The following is a 19747-nucleotide window of genomic DNA, read 5'->3' on the forward strand; positions in this document are numbered from 1 at the left end:
GGCTTGCCAAGCCACCGCCTCCTCCAGCAAACCAAAAGCATCTGAAAAGCTTCTGTTATTGCCTCTGCAGACAACAAACCAAGATTTTGCTGCCCTGCTTGTAGTACCACTCCCCAAAGCTCAGCCAACACCTGCCTGCGGGGATTGTGTCTGCCTGCCAAACCGAGCTGGTTGTTGGGGCTTGTCGACCTGTGAAGGTTGCAGTAGGGTTCATGACTGGCCATGTGCACCATTACATAGCGCCTGGGTCTGTCCAGAAGCTCATGGCCTGGTGCACATCGGAGCAATCCCTCTCCTTGCGCTTCACTGCGCGCAGTACCTGGAAGGGAGCCAAGGCAGTACCACTGCGCAAACCTGAGCCAATCGGCCTCAAATTCTGCGTGCACAACTTCTCAGCACAGCATGAGGAATGGCTCTCATGGCGCAAGTGTGCTCCGTACGCAGAGCAGTACAAGCTCAACATTGTACTTGGCTGGGATGCTCTGTGTGCGGCGGTCTTTGAATCAAGCGGATTGTACTATCTGTGTCTGTGTACTTTGAGCAGCTACAGGCAGATGGAAGCAATAACAGCTGACCGCAGCGCAGGCGCAGCAACTTTCTGCCACGCACCCAGTCATGCCTACAGCCTGGTTGAAGAAGACAGCTTTGAGCTCAGCTCTGCATGCCACAGTGCACTTGTCAGCCATCCAGGCAATCTCTTTGGTGCTGCAGCAAACATCAGAGGGAGCATTTGGATCTGTCGCATACGCATTGGCCCAGTTGTACACTCCTTCCAGCAAGTCAAGTAGAGGCGATGCGCGTGGTGATGATACTCAAAGCGCAGGGGAGTTGGTCAGGAGTGTGTCGGGCTCTGCGCAGACAGCATTGGTGGGCAGGACGTAGCCCTGCAGAGCGACAGGAAGGAAGTGAGAAGCAGGGTACCTGGGAGCGCAAAGGAGTGACTGCTCTCCACATTTGTCCTGTAACTTTGGCCAACACCCTGAGCCAGCTCTGTAGCGTCCAGCAGTTGCTTCAGCGCAGTGATCATTGAGCTCTCAATCATCTCTTGGTGTTCCTGCGCATCAACAAAGAGTTGTACAACGAGCTGACCTACACGCATCAGGAGCTGGCATTGGCAGAAGCAGGTGCATTCTCCCGCTCCAAGCTCACTGAGCTTCAGCTGTACCGCGCGCATTGCTCTGTCCTGCTGCATGAGCTTGTTATGCCAACACCGTAACCTCCAGCGTCTTTGTTCAGATTTTGACATTGCACACTCCGACTCACAAACCCAATTTGAGGCGCAAGCGGTTGAAATTGAAGAGCTCTGTGCGAGTCTGTAGACACCTTCAAAGCGCAGTGGACCTTGCTCTTCTCTGCTTGTGCGGTAAGTGAGAGCAGCAGCACCAGACATCCGCATCAGCTTCAATAGCACGCTCGCACTTGCTTTCCCCTTGATTCAATGGACACCCACGCCCCAATTCTGCCTTTCTCCACCTACTCCCTTCTCTGCCTACTCCCTTCTCCGCCTACTCACCACCTCGTCTATCTGCTGTTGCCATCTCATCATGTTACAGTCTTCCTACTCGGACATCCAATCCAATGGCCATTGCAGCGGCAGGGGTGAGGAATGCCAATTGCATTTTGGCTTGTGCCGCCGTCGTCATTCCCCAAGGACCAAGCAGCATTGCTGGCACTCAACGCAGTTTGCTCCCTGGACATAGCTATGATGGTGTATCCAATCTCAGCCAATCCTCCGGTCTCCCTTGCCGCGTGCAAGACCGCAGGGCCCAGATCAAGGATCTGTGGAGGGCTGTGGACCTGCTGGTGCGAAGTCCCAAGGCGAGAAGATTGTGACCCTGGAGGAAGAGAAGACTGCTCGTCAGGAGGAGCTAGCGGAGCTGCGCAAAGAGTCAGAAGCGGATCCTGGCTCAAAAAGCCGTGCTCACATGAACAGGGAGTTCCACAGCGCAAGCGTCAACTACATGCTCAAGTACATCATGCCCAATGTATGACACGTGACTGTGCATCATGCACGTCATTGCCCCTATATGTACTTAGAGAAAACATCCATTGTGTTGTTGACTTGGTAGCTTCTTACCACCACCTTGTCTGACTTACACCCAATGCTCCTGCAGATCAGCAATTGTCAGCTGTGTCGATGAAGGACTTTGCCTACACCAACAAGTGCCCGAACAATTTCGGCACCTTTTGCAAGCGCACAACCTCCACAAATCCTTCTCGAGACCAGCTTGAGGCGATTCTGGCCAATGCACCAAATCTTCAGCCCCTTTTGTGTGCCAGTGAGAGAAGGGAGATTTTCATGGCAAAGTGGCACCAAGCGCGCAGAGAAAATTATGCTCTGATTGTCCAAGCATTCGAATTTGGTCTGGAAGAGGCCAGAGTTTATGGAGCAGTCAGACACAGGATGTCCAAGGAAGAGATTGCCAACAGTCGCGCAAGCAGCACACGTGCGGCTTGCTCGCTCTCCCATCCCCTCTCCTCCATCCTTTTCACCTTTGCTCCCCTCCCCTACACTCTCCCACACAGGCACTTGCCCTTGTCATCTTCCTTTCTATCTTCAACAATCCAGAAGATGGGCCAGCTGTCAGATGCACTCGCTCTCCCTCTTCCTCTTCTTGTCCCTTAACCTTGTCTGCACTCTTCACAAGCTTTCCTCCGCAGGTATCATGCGGATCTGAATGGCAAATTGTCAGTTTTACTCGTCTATACAAAGCTTTTCTGTCAATTTGCGCCAAACCGCACTGTTCAACATCGGCAAATTTGAGGCCTGACGCTTGTGACCACCAAAGAGCCTGACTTCTTGCGATTTGCAAAGAAATCCTTACCGCCTCCGCCCGCTCTGATGGAGTTGAATTTGCTTGCCAGGGCGCTTGCTGAGCGTCTGCACTCGAGCTTCTCCATTGAAGGGCCTCTAGGAGGCGCAGAGTCCTGTTGCCTAGATGGTCCAGCAACAGACAGACTCAGACCAAGGGGGCTTGCAGGTGTCTTGTTGTCCGCTGCAGACTTGTCCAAGCACTCCTTGTAAGACTTGATCCATTTTGCCTGAGAGTGCACACGTGCGGAGTCTGTCAGCCAAAGTGAAGATAGTTGATGGAGGAGCATTGGTTTATTGGAGCTCAGATACTGTCGCAGCGCGCGCGCCCCTCTTCAGTCTTCAGTGTACGTGTCACCTCCCCCTTTTGAATACCATGACCTTCCCCTTGACTGACTGACAGATACTCACAGGTGTGATTTGTGTCCACAGATTGAATCTGTCTGTGTCGGACTTGCAGTCACAGGTGTCAGGGATGAAAGGTAATCCATCCATAGTTGCACGGGCCTTGACACCCTCAAGCTGCATGGAAACAGGAGAAGATGGCCAAAGATTTGGCCAGCGTGTATGATTGGACAGTGTGTCATACATTGCATACGCGATGCACACTTGCCATCACAATGCACACTTGCCATTGCGATGCACACTCATCATTTTCCCAAGCTGCATGCCTTCAAGCATCTTGTAAGTGCGCTCTGTCTGGAGAGCATTGCGGCAAGAGATCTCTTGCAGTTACTCTAAATTGCCTGCAATCAAAGCTTGATGCTCTGAGGGGAGCTGCTCAGCCTTCTGGGAGAGAGCCCAAAGAACCTCAGCCATCTTGTCCTTGGACTGTTGATGCTCTTGAGCCCTATGGGATAGGACCTCTGTTGCGCAGGCGGCGCCTCACTTGGTGAAACGCAGGCCACAAGCTTCTTGCTGCCATCCACTCAGCTTGCTTTGATACTCAAAACCTGGTCTGATACTTTGTGTACTTTTATGCCTTGTAGCAGAGACGACCCTGGCGTTCTTTGCCTGTCTCTTCACGTCGAGTTGTTGGATCTTTTGAATCTGCGCGGCGCTTTTTGGGCTGCTAGCCACCATAGCATCCTTGTCTGGGTTGGCTAACCCTAAAGCTAGCCCCAACTACGGTGTTGCAGCTTCTTTGGTCTTGCAGCAAATGATACCAGCTAGTCCAGCGCTGGCTTCACAGCCTATCACTGTGCCAAGTCATGCATTACCCTCCCAGTCAACAATGTCATCTGATCATTGCTCACCCTTGCCCAGGATTCCTGATCAAGCTAACCTTGTCTCAGGCCCGCAAGCTCAGCTGATGCACATTGCGTGGGTAACCAGTGGCAATGCCTCTCACACAACAAGCAGTACCTAGATTGTGTACCAGAGGCTGGTCTGGCCTGTATCATACATATATCACATCACCTATGGGAGTTGCGCAAGCACTCCAAACCCTCCTAGCAGTAATGGCTAGCTTGCCAACCAGCTTGGCCACCTCAGACCTCCAAGCGCGTGGCCTGCAAGCTCAGCCAATGCGCACTACACCGGTTGCAAGCTATGACACTACCACAAGAATCGAACAACGGTTGCTAGTAGGAACATAGACACAATGGACAGAACTCAGACCAAACCAGAGGAGAAGCCTTTCACCGCCTTCAAGATCCTTGTGGAGCGCGGCGAGAGTTTTAAGAAGCACCTCCCAGAATGGATGTCCAACTTTCTCATGGACAGCATTGCAAAACTTTGCAAGCACTGCGTGGCTCTTAGCAATCATCACAACAACAAAGTGAGGCTTGCTGAGATGCTGGCTATGTACACGCTGGTTGAGGACCTGCTCAACAACCCCGACCCACAGGATGAAGCCGGTCCCTCACTGCCCTCCTTAAAGCAAGGCGCAAGCAACAGTCTGCTTGGACCGCAAGAGCTCTTCAAGAAGGTGCAGCAAACCTTGGACAATGGACGTGTGGATGTGCTTGTGAAGGAAGATCCTGACAGCACTGAGGACGTTGACACTCCTTGTGTCGAAGGTAAGGGCAAGGTGCACGCTCCTCCAGTTGAGCAACATCCCTCCTTCCTGGGTGACAAGAGCGCGGCCTCTGACAATAAGCAGCACCCACGCCCATGAACTGGTGTCTGGTGTCTAGCGCCTTCACCACGCTGGTGGCTGTTCAACTTGTGGCATCCACTTGATTCCCTTTGGCAATCACAAAGTGAAATTACCATCACTCCACATTGTGAGCCACAAGCATGGCAGAACCACAGTCCACAGTCTTGTCATGTTGTGCAATCTTGAAGGTGCTGTGAGTGTCAGTTGCGCACCTCAGAACAGGGAGAGGCTGTTCAACTTGTACTGCTTTTTGCATGCTAACTCCTAGTCACTCTGTTGATCGAATCTGCTTTCCTTCCAGATTACATATTAGTCCAGCGTAGCAAAGCAACTGAAGATCACGGTGCTGCCCAAGCACGGATTCACCAATGAAAGCGAGCACGTCCAGTGCTTGCAAGGTCTTGTAACAGTGAGTCTTAGTGTGCCATACTTCCCAGATAGCGCTCCTACTGGAGCTATCTCCTACAGGCTAAAATGATCGAGATGCGCGCTCAGGGCGGTGTTGAGAGTCAAGAGGTGACTCTGGATCTGATCATGGAGGAGTTGGTGAAGAGATTTGACAGTCTGCCTGAGGCAGTCACTAAGGCTCTGTCAGCTAGGGTACCTTTGAAAGTAGCAAGCCCACACAAAGACGCAGCTGGCCCTTCCAAAAGCATTCATGATGAAGACCCTCCAGAGCACGGCCCGGCAATCACAATCAAAGAGGAACCTCAAAAGGATATGGAGGGGAGCGTTCTGGACGAGGTGGAGGACACCAATGCCCCTCTTGCGGCACAGAATAGTGGAAACAACCACCCGCCCACCAACAGCCTCCTTGCGGACCAAGTCCCATTCAAGAAAGGCAGCCTTGGAGAGGCACTTGTTCCTCAAGGATGTGGGCATGTCAAGGCCCTGCCAATGTTGGCGTTTGAACCAGGAGCAAGTCTCACCCGCTCCGCATTTGGATCCATTGCCTTCGGCATCCCCTCCAGCCTCGCCATACGTGACGCTCTCTCAACCTCTGCTGCTGCGTCCACTTCCAAATCTCCCACCTGGACCATTCCTTTGATTTTTGGACCTCACTCTACGTCGACAGTGTCTGGGCCTTCTGGCTCTTGAGGTCCCTTATCACCCTCAACAATGCTTTCTGCAAGGGTTTGTCATCTGACATCACCAGCTTTTCTGCAACCGTCCGTGTGAAGTTTTCACTCTGAAGGGCGGTCATCCAAGTGATTTGAGTCCAATGAAAAGCTGAACGGCCTCGCTTTGCAGCCTGACCTGGTTCAGCTTGCATTGACCAGGTGTCCAAGGTCCAGAAGCTCAAAGCTGAGACCACATCGGCGAGGCCTGTACGAGCGCTCTGAGCTCAGCAAGCGTGTCAATCAGATCTGAGCGAGCTGCCTCGGCTCGATTTGTAGATGGCTACGTGTTGCACATGCCACTCACGTGCAGCACGTAGCCATCACGCATCGATCAGTCGAGTCGTAGATCAAGTGGATCTGGATGATTCCGAGTCTGAGCTTCACATGGTGAGCACTTGACCATCTTCTTTTGTTGACCAAATCGAGCATCTCAATCCCTTGAAGCACAGCGAGTCATCTTTGAGATCGAAGGAGTAATAACAAATTTGAGCTATTTGCGCAGAGAATCGACTTTGTGAATCGAGGGATTGTCGACAAACAACGCATGCGATCACCAACGTTGCCCTCACCTCATCGTCAACAGCATTCCTCGTTCATCTCTGTTTGTCCACATCACCCTCACCTCTGCTCGCTGAATACTGATTCGCATCGTCGCTCCTCTTGCCGCTGCCACCTTTTACCGCACGCATTCCTTCGATCGCCACCATGCCCAAGATCATTCGAGCAGAAGACCGTGCAAACATCCGCCGCCGCAACGTCTTTGATCCGGGAAACTTTTTCCATCAAATGAAACGAGCAGGAAGCATGACCAAACCCCTCGAGCGCAACATGACATTTGAGCAGGCGGTCAATCACTGTGCATATGAAATGCTCAAGGTCAACGATTCTTCCTCTTCAGTGCTCACCCCATTCTCCACCCAGATTCGCCTTGCCAACACGAAGCTCAAGTTCGAGAGCTTTGTCAACAACAAGTTTTGCGACATCTTGGAGATTGACAAGAAGCTCCAGGCCAGCGCATCAACACGGATGTTTGCTTCACTGGCACACAGCCGTGGAGTACCGGAGGATCCGCTTGACTATGAGGACGTTCCGCTGCTCATCGAGCGGATCTTGGTCTATTTGACCTTCAGGACAAATATGACCAGGGGACACGGACCTGACGAGCCTGACAATCCCTCTTTGGCCCACATCACGAGCAAGACTCTGGTGGTCTGGCGCAACAATCTGCAACTGGTGGTGCTGCAACACATTCAACAAAAGCAGACTGTTGATGATGTGTCCAAGACGCTGACAAGAGTGTTTCAACACTTGGCAGACAGCCAATCCGGGCTGATCTGGAAGCTCAACAATCATGTGGCTTGGTTGAGAACCAACTTCCAGCTTGTCAGCCATAAGAAGGCGATCACTGCCAGATATGGGCTAAATGAGGCGGACTTGCTCCTTGGTGAATTTGTGAGCCGCATGTACAAAGCAGCGGGGACAGTGGAGCAGAACATCCAGCTCATGGCCGCCACAGCCATTTGCACGCTCTCTGGCCTCAGGATCTGCTCTTTGTGCGCTGGTAATCATCCTGAGCGCGGCTGCTACCTCCAGACCAGCCACTTCTTTTTTGAGGCCTATAGACCAGGCAAGTATGCAATGACCGTGCGCATCACCCAGCTCAAAGGGTACCATCTGCGTGACAAAAGCAAGATCCTGCCTTGGTTTGAGCCAATGCAGTTACCCAGGAATGTGCACCTGCCTTGGCGGTGCCGTGCACTCAAGCAACAAGCGTGAGGATCTTCTGCAAAAGAGATTTTAGGCAAGTCAAGCAGAAACTGCCAATGATGTCAAGATGGGCGGCAAAGATAGATTGAGCACCAAGAAGCTCAGCACCTAATTCAAAGAGAAGGACAAGGAGATCAAGAGCCTCCATGAGGTGCTACATCTCTGCAACAAAGAGATTCTGGAAGATGAACCTCACATCGAGAAAAGAGGAAAGCGCTCGCTTGGCTTGAGACCAGCAACCTTGCTGGTGTACCGTATCTAAAGTCTGCCGCACCTTGAGTCTGACCCTGCATCACGCCTTGCTCTGCTTCTCAGCTTCTCCTGCAGAATGCATCCAGTTGCTGTGTCCTGACCTTGCTCTGGACCCCAACAGCACATCAAGACTAGTCTACATGCTTGTCTTTGGCAAGATCACAGGGACAGAGCTTTGCAGAGAGGCGTTGGTACAAGTGCTGACTTGGAACACCAGGCCAGCAGCCGTTATATCCTTGTTGGGGGCCGTTCACTAGGGATCCCGTACAGGACGCTTTTGTAGCTGTCTTTGACATGTCAATCTTCGAGACCATTGGTTGCGCAACCTCAGGCCTGCTGCTGGTGGCTCTTGCGACCATCATCTCCTCTCCCTCTCCCTCTATCTTTGTCTCTCCCTTACAGCTGAAGCACCTCACAGGCCGTTGTGGTTGGTGTACCATGGGTCAACACAGAGTGGCCAGAGAAGAGCATTGTGCTGTTCTCACCTTTCATAACAAATGAAACTCACAAACCTGGAATTAAAGAACCTTGAGTCTTGAATCTGAGTCCTAAGTCAGAGAGTCAAGAGTTTGAGTGAAGGTCAAGGACGACAGCTAGCATTCACGTGATGCGGACGCGTCTCCGCTCGCAAGCGGAGCGGCGCGAAGAATTTTGAACTCAAGACTTTGACGGATCTCGACGAGCTGATGATTTAGGTTGCTTGCAGGGACCTGCATCAGCGCTCTCGCTCCCACCTCCACAGCTTCCCCTCTTGAACGTGACGCAGGAGGACATCTTTCTCGAGCACCGCTTCCACAATCAATAATCAAACCGCTACGCAACTGTCATCGCGCACGATTCACGCGCTCGGCGAATTCAAGGGACAAGAATGTCTTTCCACTTCGACATTGCGAACGAAGAGCTGGACGAAGAGTATGCGGACTTTGGTTCCGCACAAGCTGGTCACGCGGCCGATGAGCCGCTCGACAGGGATGGCAGAGTAGCAGAGCCAGCATCAAGCGTCAAAGGTAGGGAGCACACGCTGGATGAATTGGTGAGTTGTTGGTGAACCGCACTTATAAAGATCCATCTGGACTGTGCTCAATCAGCAGTGCCCAATCGTTTAACCGCACAGATCGATGCTCTACCAGCAAGGATATCGTACTCGACGCTGCAGATACCTTTGGATCCACAGAAAGGCGCACAACAAGCGCATGACGAGGGCAAAGCGAGATGGACAGCTGTGGCCAGGAGAGATCTCTTCGATGCTAGATTTCAGATGATATACGCCAGCGACGATGAGGAAGAGGCAGATGGAGAGTCGAAGACTGGCAGCGCAGGCTCCAAAGGCCCCAAAGCGGGTCTAGTCGAGGCCGATAGCGATCTGGTGCCAGGCGTTTACGAAGGTGAGTGCGCAGGGGGGCGATCTCGGTACCTGGCCAGATTGGATTGGGCGCCACGCACAAGGCGCATACACGCTGGATTGCTGTACGACTATCCACGCATCAGAAACCTCACGCCATCATCGTTTCTGATTAGGTGGACTCAAGACTTGGGAGTGCTCGCTGGACCTCGTCGCGGCGCTTGATGCGCATGACCGCCGCGACAATCGCGAGTCTCTGGACTCTGTGCCGTTTCACTGGCTCAGGGGTCTCAGCGTTGTAGAGGTGAGCGATGTTCCAGCGCTGTGCACTCGCGGCGAGATAGCGAGGAGGCTTATCGACCTTGTCATCGCGGTTCAGCTTGGATGCGGAACAGCGATACCCGCGTGCTTCCTGCTGGCACGGCTGATGTGTGTCGAGGTTGACGAGGCTCGTAAGGAGACGATCTTGCAGCTGTGCGACTTTAACGAGCAAGTGCTGAAGCTGGTGAGTGAATGCGGGTTACTTGATGAAGGGAACGCACGCAGCTGAGTCGCAGCACGACACCACAGGTCACCCTTCCAAACTTGATATTGGCGTGGTACACCAGTCCAGCGTCCTGCGCATTCCGCAACTCTATTGCGGGTGCGTCAGCCGAGTCGGACGGCGTTGAGCTCGACCTGGTCGCGGCTACCGACGAGGTTGATCTCTCGGACGAAATGCTAGCAGCCTTCAAAGAGTCTCTGAAAGATCGCAAGGTCGCACTCAGATTCTTTAGCGGGCCTTGGAAGGATCTAGAAACCTGTTCACGCGCGACCTCGAGCCAGATGGCGACATCCAGGGTACCACAGCTTCTGAAGGCCGACTTGCTCTTGTCCTCGGAAACGATTTACAGTCCTCCTGATCAGATCGCTCTGCTTGACATTCTTCAGCGCCTTTGCAAGGCTTCGTCGACACACAGTGCCTCTGTGCGAGCCTTGTCGGAAAGGTTGCAGACTTCGGGCCTGCAAGAGTCGAGTGCCCTGGATCATTCTGGACCTCACGTTGCAGCCCAGCCGTTGACTCCGAGGAGGGATGCAGAAGCTCCAGGAACTTTGGCTCTCATTTCTGCTAAAGTGCTCTACTTTGGCGTTGGTGGAGGTGTGCACGCTTTTCGTCAGTCGATCGAGAGCGCAGGCGGTTGGTCCAACGAGGTGCGCAAAGTCACCAGTGGAGTGGGCCGATGCGTGCTGAGCATCGGCTGGTCTGCAGATAATTGAAAATCGTTTGACCACTCAGGGATGCGACTGGCTGCACTCTTGCCTATCACGACTAGCAGCGAGAAAAGACCTTCGCGCCATGCTTCACGTTGGCGTCCCTCGTCTGCGCTAGACTTTAATCGAGGGCGCGCCAGTCACGCCTGCTTATGGCGACCGATTGCCTTACCACGGATCTGTATGCGCCCATCCCGCTCACCTCTTGCCAGATGAAGGTTTCGGGCGTGCGTCGCTGGTCAGAAATTTTACAGCATGGAGGTGACAACACGAGGCACGCTCGCCGCAATGGTTTCCGACCTGCACAGCAGCCTGCTTCAGAGTGAGCGCGCATACCACCCTCCAACGCCAGCTCCGTAAAGCGCCAATTGCGCCGAGGGAGACTGGCTGAGCGGGAATCGGCCAAGGCCAGGCCAGTTCACGCATCGGGCGATGTCTCTTTGCTTTCTTCCGCCACCCGATCACCATCGCAGAAGTTGCTTGCCACACGCGCACACAAATGGCGGCCACTCGGTCTGCTGCTCCCTATCAACCGCTCCTTAGTACGCTTGAGTTGCGCACGACACCACGATCTCGACGTCTGACCGTTGGACCCGCGACTTCACGCGGTTGCATCCGCTCAGGCACGCACTTGGTTCCTGATCAGATTGCCACGCTTCCTTTACTCGATACTTCACAAGACCTGGATGCAGACTCGATCTCCGCCTGGACCTTGCGTTCAGCATCCGCCCCTGACGCCAAGCACGCTGCCGCCCCGTGTTCCAAGGTAAGCGGAGTGGCAAGTGGAGACGGCAGCGATGATGAGATCTGGCGGGCACTGACTTGCTACTGTACAGGCACGCAGTGCATCTCCAAGGGTGTTCCTGCACCTCGCAATCTCGCTGCAGAAAGGTCCGACTCGACGTCTATAAAGATGCCGTGGAATCTCTCACTTAGACTCATTTCTCTTCACTCATCATCAACCCCATCCAAGTGATCCATCTCTACGAATTGACCCGCCTCAATTCACGAGCAACCTTCAAGAACGACTGGTCTCGTTCTGCGCCATCACAGCCGTCTTCAAGCGCCCATACCGTCGACACCCTCATCGAGCTGGCCTCTACCGGCGTCGACTAAACCAAAAATAGGCACGCTCTGCAGCGCATTGCATTGACATTTGATAGCATCATATAATAGATTATAGCAACCTTCAGCACTTGCATTCGAAATCAGCGCATTAGATCTCAAAAACTACATATTTTCACTTCGCGAACCGTGGACAGCAGCCGAGATGAAGTTTCAGTCCTCGATCTTGACCGCTTTCGTGCTCGCCACATTCACCGCGCACGGTTTGCCCATCACTCCCAGCCGCTCACACGCTACCAACGAAGAGGTGCTGGTGAGTCTGAAGTGTAGCCAAAGTCGTGCATACGAGCTGCCGCTGACTCTGGACGCTCGCCTTGAACAGGCTCGGGAGCTTGGCGACGATGAGAGAACGACGCTTGTAGCTCGAGATGATCATGCGTCTACCGGCGGAAGCACAGGCTATGTGACGTTCCGCAAGAAGAAGACTCAGACTGACGCCGCCAAAACTAATGCGGCTAGCTCTGGTGTCTCGAGTTCTAGCCCAGTCGTCATTCACTTCAACCGTCGTGATGTACAAGACAGCACTGTCGACACGCGCGAGCCCGTCGGCGAAGACGCACTGGACAGCGACGGAGTCACAACTTTAAGAGCTCGCTCAAATACGTGGTCATCTCCCACGACTCGTGGCATGCTCGGCAACCTCGGCCGCCGTGGCATCGGCTCCACTATCGTGGAGGGCGTGGAGCACCTTGGGGGCAGCGGTGCAAAGACTGTCGAGGCAGAAAATGCCGGTCGCGGTGCCGGTACTCGTGCTGATACTGGTACTGGCACCCATACGCCTGAGCACACCTACAATTCTCATGGGCAACTCGCGGAGCCTGTGGGCAGGCCGCAAGGCACCACTCAGACCAACAATCCGTTCAGAGTCAAGGAGGAAGAGCCGGCAACGCGACCTGTTTCGACTGGAACGGGGGGGAGCCAGCCCTTGACGCAGCCGAAGAAAGAGCAGCCTGCTACTCCTGCTCATACTACTGAACCTGCTAAAGAGCCTGTAAAGACCACCGACATCCACGAGCCAGGCAAGACTGCCAACACTCTACCGAAGACGCCAGCAACCCCAGTCAAGACCGAGCCGGAGCACAAGACGCCAGCAACTCCAGTCGAGACTGAGCCCAGGACGCCAGCAACTCCAGTCAAGACTGAGCACAAGATCACAGAGCCAGTCAAGACCCAGCCCACTACCAAGGAGCCGGTCAAGACGAATGGAGGGGCGGGTGAGCATCCAGCAGTAGACCCTCATGCCAAAGTTCCTGTCAAGACGAGCGGTGGGCCGGGTGAGCTGCCAGCAGTGGACCCACATACCAGAACTCCGGTCAAGACGAACGCGGTTACGGGTGAGCATCCAGCAGTAGACCCACACACCAGAACTCCGGTCAAGACGAACGGTGGCGCGGGTGAGCATCCAGCTGTGGACCCGCATACCAGGACTCCGGTCAAGACGAATAGTGGGGCGGGTGAGCATCCAGCAGTAGACCCACATACCAGGACTCCGGTCAAGACGAATAGTGGGGCCGGTGAGCACCCGGCCGTTGATCCGCACACGAAGCAGCCGGTAAGACCGAATGACGGAGTCCGTGCACACGCTGCCGTCGATCCCCACGCGAAGCTTCCCGTCAAGACGAATGACGGAGTCGGTGCGCACGCGGCTGTCGATCCCCACGCCAAGCTTCCCGTCAAGACGAATGACGGAGGCAGTGCGCACCCTGCCGTCGATCCGCACACGAAGCGCCCGGCTGGAACCAATGGAGGGACCACTGTCCAGCACGTCGATCCGCATACGAAACAGCCGATCAAATCCAGCGGCGCGACCGCCGTCCACCCTGTTGAACCGCACACGAAGCAGCCAGTCAAGACAACCGATAGTGCAGCAACCGTCCACCCCGTTGATCCTCACGCGAAGACTCCAGTGAAGACCAACGGCGCAACTGCTGCTCATCCCGCCGTTGATCCCCATACCAGGCAGCCAATTCGAACCGCTGATCCACACGCCAAGACCCCCGTGAAGACGAATGGCGCCACTAATGCCCACCCTGCCGTTGATCCGCACACCAAGCAGCCAGTTCGCACCGCCGATCCGCACGCCAAGACGCCCGTGAAGACGAATGGCGGAACTGCTGCTCATCCTGTCGTCGATCCACACACGAAGCAGCCAGTCAAAGCCAATGGGGGAATCACCGCCCACCCCGTCGTTGACACGCACGCAAAGCAGCCAGTCAAGACCAATGGCGGCAACACCGCGCATCCCGTCGTCGATCCGCACTCCAAGACTCCCGTCAAAAGTGGCGTTCCTCAGGCCAAGCCGGCGGCGAAGCACTCGATGGCTGAAGATATGGCGAAGTGGGACAAGCCGGGCAAGCAGCAGCTGACTCCCCAAGAGAAAGCCAGCTATCAAGCGCGTATCGCCAAATCAAATGCCGATGCGAAGCGGTGGACTGAGAAGAGCGCTTTCAACGCGAACAAAGAGCGCGAGTGGCAGCACAGGATGCACGAGGCCCAATACCATCAAAGGGAATCTCAACTCGAAGCTCAACACTATGGTCGTCTCGTGAATTACAGCGACGCAATGGCTAAGAAGAAGGCTGCAGGCACGGCCACACCAGCATCTCGTCAGCCCGTCGTTCCCGAAAAGACCCAGCCGAGCGGGGCAAAGCCAGTTGCTCATCATGCCGAGAACACCCAGCCTGGCGGTGTGAAGCCCATGGCGCATGACCCAGCGACGCAAGAGAAGGCTCAGGCGGGCGGTGTAAAGCCCGCGACGCATGGGCCAACGACGCGGGAGCCGTCAACTCAAGCAGGAGGGGCGAAGCCACTCCCTCACAACCCCTCGACCACGGAGAAGACCCAGCCTGGCGAGGTGAAGCCTCTGGCGCATCACCCAGCGACGCGCGAGCCTTCAAATCAACCGGCAGGGGTGAAGCCAGTCACTCACAACTCTTCGACCACGGAGAAGACTCAGCCTGGCGAGGTGAAGCCGGTGGCCCATAACCCAGCGACGCGCGAGCCCTCGACAACGGACAAGACTCTGACCGGCGGAGCGACGCCAGTCACTCACACCCCTTCGACCACCGAGAAGACCCAGCCTGGCGAAGTGAAGCCGGTGACGCATCACCCAGCGACGCGCGAGCCGTCGACAACGGAGAAGACGCAGACCGGAGGAGTGACGCCAGTAGTTCACCACCCCTCGACAACAGAGAAGACGCAGCCTGGTAACGTGAGGCCAGCCCACGAGCCCGAGAAGACTCAGACCGGCGGAGCGACGCCAGTAGCTCACCACCCCTCGACAACAGAGAAGACGCAGCCTGGCAACGTGAAGCCAGCCCACGAGCCCGAGAAGAGTCAGGCCGGCGGCGCAACACCAGTCACCCATCCCTCGACGACGGAGAGGACGCAGCCCGGCAACGTCAAGCCAGTGACTCACGAACCAGGTACGACCGTCAACAGTAAGCCTGCGAGTACAGAGCACACCAGCGCTGCGGGCACTGGAGCCGAGCACCCAGGCGCAAACGGCGCGATCAACAAGGCGGCCGCAGAGAAAGAGCCCAATGCGAAGCCCAACGGAGCCTAGGCGCGTCGAGCGTCGAACGCAATACAACGACTGGGCTACGCTGATAGGCAAGCATCTTCTTCCTTGACACTGACGTGCGGTGGTGTACGCTTCCCAAGGCCACCGAGGGCTCTTGCCCAACCTATCGAGCATACTCATCCTTTGATGTACCTCATCACGTATCCACAGGCAGACCATTCATTTGTCGTCCAGCTTCGAGCGCGCGGTTCAGTCACGTATGCAGCGTGAGGCGTCGACGAGCGCGTTGGTCGATTTTCTGTATGTGGAAAGAGGTAACATGCGTGCGCGCAAAAGTGATTTGGTCCGGCAATGAAATGCAGAGAGCGGGGGGCCGGGCTCGAGAAGCAGCTTTACTTGATCTCGACGGCCTTTACATCAAAGACGAGCGTAGCGTTGGGAGGAATATCGGGCGGTGCTCCCCTCTTTCCATAAGCGAGCGCAGGAGGAATGGTGATGCGCCTCTCTCCTCCCACCTGCATGCCCTTTATACCCTCATCCCACCCCTTGATCACTTCTCCGCGGCCCAATTTGAAATTGAACGGCTTGCCCTTGGTGTTCTGATCGAACGTCTTGCCCGACAACAGCTTGCCGATGTAGCGCATGCCGATGCGGTTGCCCGTTTTGGCTGCTGGACCACTACCGACCTTGCGATCTGGAAGATGCGCGGGACGTGGGCAAGTCGCGTGAGTACGAACAAAAAGCACGGGGTGCGATTGGGTCTTTCTGTCTTTTTTCTTTCTTTTTTTCTTTCTTTTTTTCTTCTCTTCGCTGCTCACCTTCAATCTCCAGACCCGATGGGAGCTTGGTCTTTTTGATTTGTTGCGTCGCAGTCTGGTGATATCGCGAGGCGAGAGCACGAAGTGTCAGTGTAGCTCTCATGCTCTCGAGAGACGCTCGCAGGCTCACCTTGACGTCCTTGACCGCAGCCTTGGCATTGACCGCAGGCGTCGTAGCCGCGATGGCGGTCTGCTTGACAACAGCGGGTTCCTGGCCCAGCTTCTGAACCTTGGCCACTTTTGCATCCACCTGAACATCTTGCTCTATTTCCCCCTCAGCAGCAGCAGCAGCAGCCTTCAACTTCTTGTTCAATCTCTTTTTCTGATTTTTGCTCAGTTTGGACAGATCCGCATCCAGTCCTGCCTCTTTGGCAGCGCGCTGCAATTCGGCCTGCGTCACTTCGGCTGCCGTAGAGACGTCCATCGAATCTTCCGCATCCACTTCGGACAATGCGCGCTTCTTGCTTGCTCGAGCCGGCGCCTCTTCCACGACTTCGGTGAAGCGACCTGCAGCATCCTCCTCCTCTGAGGCGTCCGAATCGTACTCGTCCTCATCCTCGTCGTCCTCGTCGTCTTCTTCTGCCATCAGTGCCTGTGGAGGCGTGCAGCTGATGTGTCAGCTGCGCAAAATGAGCGGCACATCGCGATCAATCGTCCCCACTCACGGCCAAGTCGTCGCTGCTGCAGGTAGCGAAGGCGGATGAAGAAGAAGAGAGAGCGGCAGAGAGAGCAGTCGGTGAATGCGCTCGCATGAACTTGCTCATCGCAAGACACTCACTCGAGGTCCAGCTCATCATCATCATCATCATCATCATCATCCTCATCTGCTTTCCTTCCGATTCTCCTCTTGAGATCAGGCAAGCTTCCGGCCTCATCGCTATCGATCTCTTCGTCGTCGTCATCATCCTCCTCATCATCATCATCGCTGTACAAGTCCTCCTCTTCATCCGGCGACAAGTCGTACCCGTCGGGCGAAGCCTCGTAAGAGCCGATGATATCGATGGCCCAACCGCCCGAGACGGAGAATCCGACCAGATCATCGGATGTGAATCGCAGCGAGACTTGAGCTTGTTCGGTCTGCAAGGTCCGGGGTGTGTGCGGGGGGGGGGGGGGGGGGGGGGGGGGGGGGGAGATGAGCATGTATGCGCATGTATTTGGGCCATCTCTGCCGCCATCGGATCGCACAACTGACCTTTCCTGGGTAGAGGTGGCAGACAGCGAAGCTCTCTTCCTCAAAGTCTTCCTCTTCATCGTCATCCTCCTCCTCCTCCTCTTCGTCTTCTTCGTCCTCTTCATCCGCGACCTTGACTTGCTCGCTGGCCTCATCCTCTTCCTCTGCCGTATCTTCCTCCCCATCGTCATCCTCGTCGTCTTCATCATCCTCATCCTCATCGCTCTCATCCTCCAATCCGAATCCTTCCCCTTCAAAGCCCGGCAAAAAAGTCCTGTGCAATCTGACCACAGCCTTTGTCGCCTTTGCGCTCTCCGACGACGACGACGACGACGTTAGCGTCACCTTGTTGAGCGCAGCAGATGATGATGCCTCTTCTCGCTCCTCTTGCTCTTGCTCCTCGCTAGGATCGACGAGACAGATGTTGGTAATGTGAACATCGTGAATGGCATCCAGCAGCGTAGGCTCCGCTCCGGCCGAGATGCGAAGAGCAAACATGCCGAGAGAAGCGCGGGGTGCGAATGTCGACATGATGCGTGTGTGTGTGTATGTGGGTACGTGTGCGATGCAGGAATCCGGTTCAAAGGACTGAAATAGATGGACTGCGTCTGCGCTACGTGGTTGTGAGGGTGCTTTGCCCCTCAAAAGTTCCAGATGATTGAGATGATGAGCGAGTGAGTGAGCGAGCGAGCGAGCACAATTTGAATGCCCGCGGCGGTCACTTCTCGACGCTTGGCTTGGCGGACTGACTGGGTTGCCTGAGCATGCATGCAGCATCCGCATCTTCTTCGCCTTTTAAAAAAAAAAAAAAAAAGGAACAAAGCCAACTCGCCAATGGTTCACGTGACTAGTCGTAGGCTCGGGCAGAAGAGATTTTCAATCAAGAATTACAAAAAAGAAAAAAAAAAAAAAAAAACTCACTGCTCCCACTCCTCATCATCCACATGCATCCAATCAAAGTCATGTTTGAGTAGAGAGTGTAGGTGTGTTGGCGTTGACTGCTAGAAGTGCTTCGAGATTGTTGTTGCAAGTGCAAAAAAAAAAAAAAAAAAAAAAAAAAAAAAAAAAAAAAAAAAAAAAAAAAAAAAAAGAAAAGACACCCGGCGAAGAAGAAAAGGTGCGCGCGCGCGCGCGCGACGGTCGGTCTTCTCCCGGCCGAGAGATAGGTCCACGCGACGCGACGCGCGCAGCACGCACCACACACTTAGGTACACACGTGATCTTCACGATCACACACGCATCGTTGACGAGGGCTCCTCCACATGCACGCACGCATGCATGATCGCTGCTCGTATCCTCGGCGCCTCATGCAGAAAGGCCGCGCAGGAGTTTGCCGAACGGGGCGCGCGCGCGAATGAGCCAATAATCAGAATGAATTAAAGGCACCGATGCTGTGTATCGGTACGCGTGCGACGTGCACGTGCCCTGTCGAGAAGGAAGAGCGCGCATGTACAGGTATGTTCGGACGCCGGTGCGTGTGTGGCACACGACATCACTTTGCAGCAGCAGCAGCGGCAGCAGCAGCAGGGTGTGCCTGCCTGCCTGCCTGCCTGCACCTGCCTGCGGTTGGATCCACGATCGACCCTGTTGACGAGCAAGCGGAATTCTTCGATTTGCATGCAACAAAATTTCACGATTGGGATTGGGGGGCCGGCCGGCCCTCTGCGCGAGATTCGAGTTCTTCTGCGGAGTTCTCCGGGTCGAGGAGGGAAGAGGGTATAAGAAGGGTGGGGGCGAGGCAGGGCGAAGGGTAGTGGTGGTAATCAAGGATACAATCCATCCCATCCCATCCCATCCCCACTCACTCACGCATCTTCTCTTTTTTTGCGCGCGCGCACCGCCAATCATGAGCCAAGCACAAGGTTATGCGATCCACGATCCGGCCAAGTGGACGGATTTCAAGGTGGAGTCGTTTGATCTCAAACCCGAGACGGACGATGATGTGACGTTGCGCATCACGGCGTGCGGAGTGTGCGGATCCGACGTGCACACCATCACTGGAGGCTGGGGAGAGTTCAACACGCCCTACGTCATTCCAGGACACGAGATCATCGGAGTGGTCACATCCGTAGGCAAGAATGTGCCAGGAGGCATCAAGGTGGGCGATAGGGTCGGCGTGGGTGCGCAGGTTGGAAGTTGCGGAACGTGCTTTCCTTGCAAAGAGGGCGATGAGCAGTACTGCGTCGGAGATGACAAGACGGGAATGGGCGTCATCGACACGTACAACGCAAAGTATCCCGATGGAGCCGTTGCGCAAGGAGGCTACAGCAGCGCCATTCGCGCCCATCACCAGGTCAGTCCCTGCGAGTGGGCGCGCCACTCAAATTCACAGGCGCGCATCCCCCCCCTGCTCACCCATCTTTCACACTCCCCCCCCCCCCCTCCCTTCGCAGTTCGTCTTTCCCATTCCCGATCAAATCGTAGACGAAGATGCAGCGTCGATGCTGTGCGGCGGCTTGACAGT

The 19747-nt window shown here is 55.1% G+C and overlaps 6 protein-coding genes across 6 annotated transcripts; 5 read left to right on the forward strand and 1 right to left on the reverse strand.

Moving 5' to 3' along the window:
- Positions 1 to 615: 615 nt before the first annotated feature.
- IE81DRAFT_349252 (hypothetical protein) lies at positions 616 to 2626 on the forward strand (the record flags this gene model as incomplete). The annotated part of the gene is made up of 3 exons (XM_025516368.1): positions 616 to 867; positions 1764 to 1985; positions 2120 to 2626. 3 exons carry the CDS (start codon positions 616 to 618, stop codon positions 2624 to 2626), a joined length of 981 nt encoding a protein of 326 aa, XP_025367617.1.
- A 1789-nt stretch (positions 2627 to 4415) lies between these two features.
- IE81DRAFT_331636 (hypothetical protein) lies at positions 4416 to 6011 on the forward strand (the record flags this gene model as incomplete). Its single annotated transcript, XM_025515265.1, has 4 exons — positions 4416 to 4833; positions 5102 to 5106; positions 5227 to 5322; positions 5355 to 6011. The coding sequence occupies 4 exons, from the start codon at positions 4416 to 4418 to the stop codon at positions 6009 to 6011; spliced, it is 1176 nt and encodes a 391-aa protein (XP_025367618.1).
- A 728-nt stretch (positions 6012 to 6739) lies between these two features.
- Positions 6740 to 7810, forward strand: IE81DRAFT_331637 (hypothetical protein; the record flags this gene model as incomplete). The annotated part of the gene is made up of 1 exon (XM_025515266.1): positions 6740 to 7810. One exon carries the CDS (start codon positions 6740 to 6742, stop codon positions 7808 to 7810), a length of 1071 nt encoding a protein of 356 aa, XP_025367619.1.
- A 1111-nt stretch (positions 7811 to 8921) lies between these two features.
- Positions 8922 to 10652, forward strand: IE81DRAFT_293389 (hypothetical protein; the record flags this gene model as incomplete). The annotated part of the gene is made up of 6 exons (XM_025511996.1): positions 8922 to 9086; positions 9168 to 9438; positions 9572 to 9708; positions 9775 to 9900; positions 9966 to 10353; positions 10477 to 10652. 6 exons carry the CDS (start codon positions 8922 to 8924, stop codon positions 10650 to 10652), a joined length of 1263 nt encoding a protein of 420 aa, XP_025367620.1.
- Positions 10653 to 15524: 4872 nt separating this feature from the next.
- IE81DRAFT_325568 (hypothetical protein) lies at positions 15525 to 18035 on the reverse strand. The gene is made up of 6 exons (XM_025514559.1): positions 17305 to 18035; positions 16891 to 17189; positions 16778 to 16793; positions 16243 to 16704; positions 16113 to 16167; positions 15525 to 15988 (listed from the first exon to the last, which is right to left on the reverse strand). Exons 1-6 carry the CDS (start codon positions 17812 to 17814, stop codon positions 15687 to 15689), a joined length of 1644 nt encoding a protein of 547 aa, XP_025367621.1. The 5' UTR covers positions 17815 to 18035; the 3' UTR covers positions 15525 to 15686.
- Positions 18036 to 19129: 1094 nt separating this feature from the next.
- On the forward strand, positions 19130 to 19730 carry IE81DRAFT_293375 (GroES-like protein; the record flags this gene model as incomplete). Its single annotated transcript, XM_025511995.1, has 2 exons — positions 19130 to 19576; positions 19677 to 19730. Coding segments are annotated over 2 exons (501 nt in total), but the record flags the coding sequence as incomplete, so codon positions are not given.
- Positions 19731 to 19747: the final 17 nt, after the last annotated feature.

Source organism: Ceraceosorus guamensis (assembly GCF_003144195.1).
Source record: "Ceraceosorus guamensis strain MCA 4658 unplaced genomic scaffold IE81scaffold_67, whole genome shotgun sequence".
NCBI lineage: Eukaryota > Fungi > Basidiomycota > Exobasidiomycetes > Ceraceosorales > Ceraceosoraceae > Ceraceosorus > Ceraceosorus guamensis.

Bases quoted from the DNA above. Each gene is read 5' to 3' on its own strand.
- IE81DRAFT_325568 (XM_025514559.1), bottom strand. From the start codon at position 17,814: ATGTCGACATTCGCACCCCGCGCTTCTCTCGGCATGTTTGCTCTTCGC. The intron at 17,190-17,304 runs GTCAGTTGTGCG...CGGACCTTGCAG, and splicing joins GCCACCTCTACCCAGGAAAG to ACCGAACAAGCTCAAGTCTC. The intron at 15,989-16,112 runs GTGAGCAGCGAA...CGCATCTTCCAG, and splicing joins ATCGGGTCTGGAGATTGAAG to ATCGCAAGGTCGGTAGTGGT.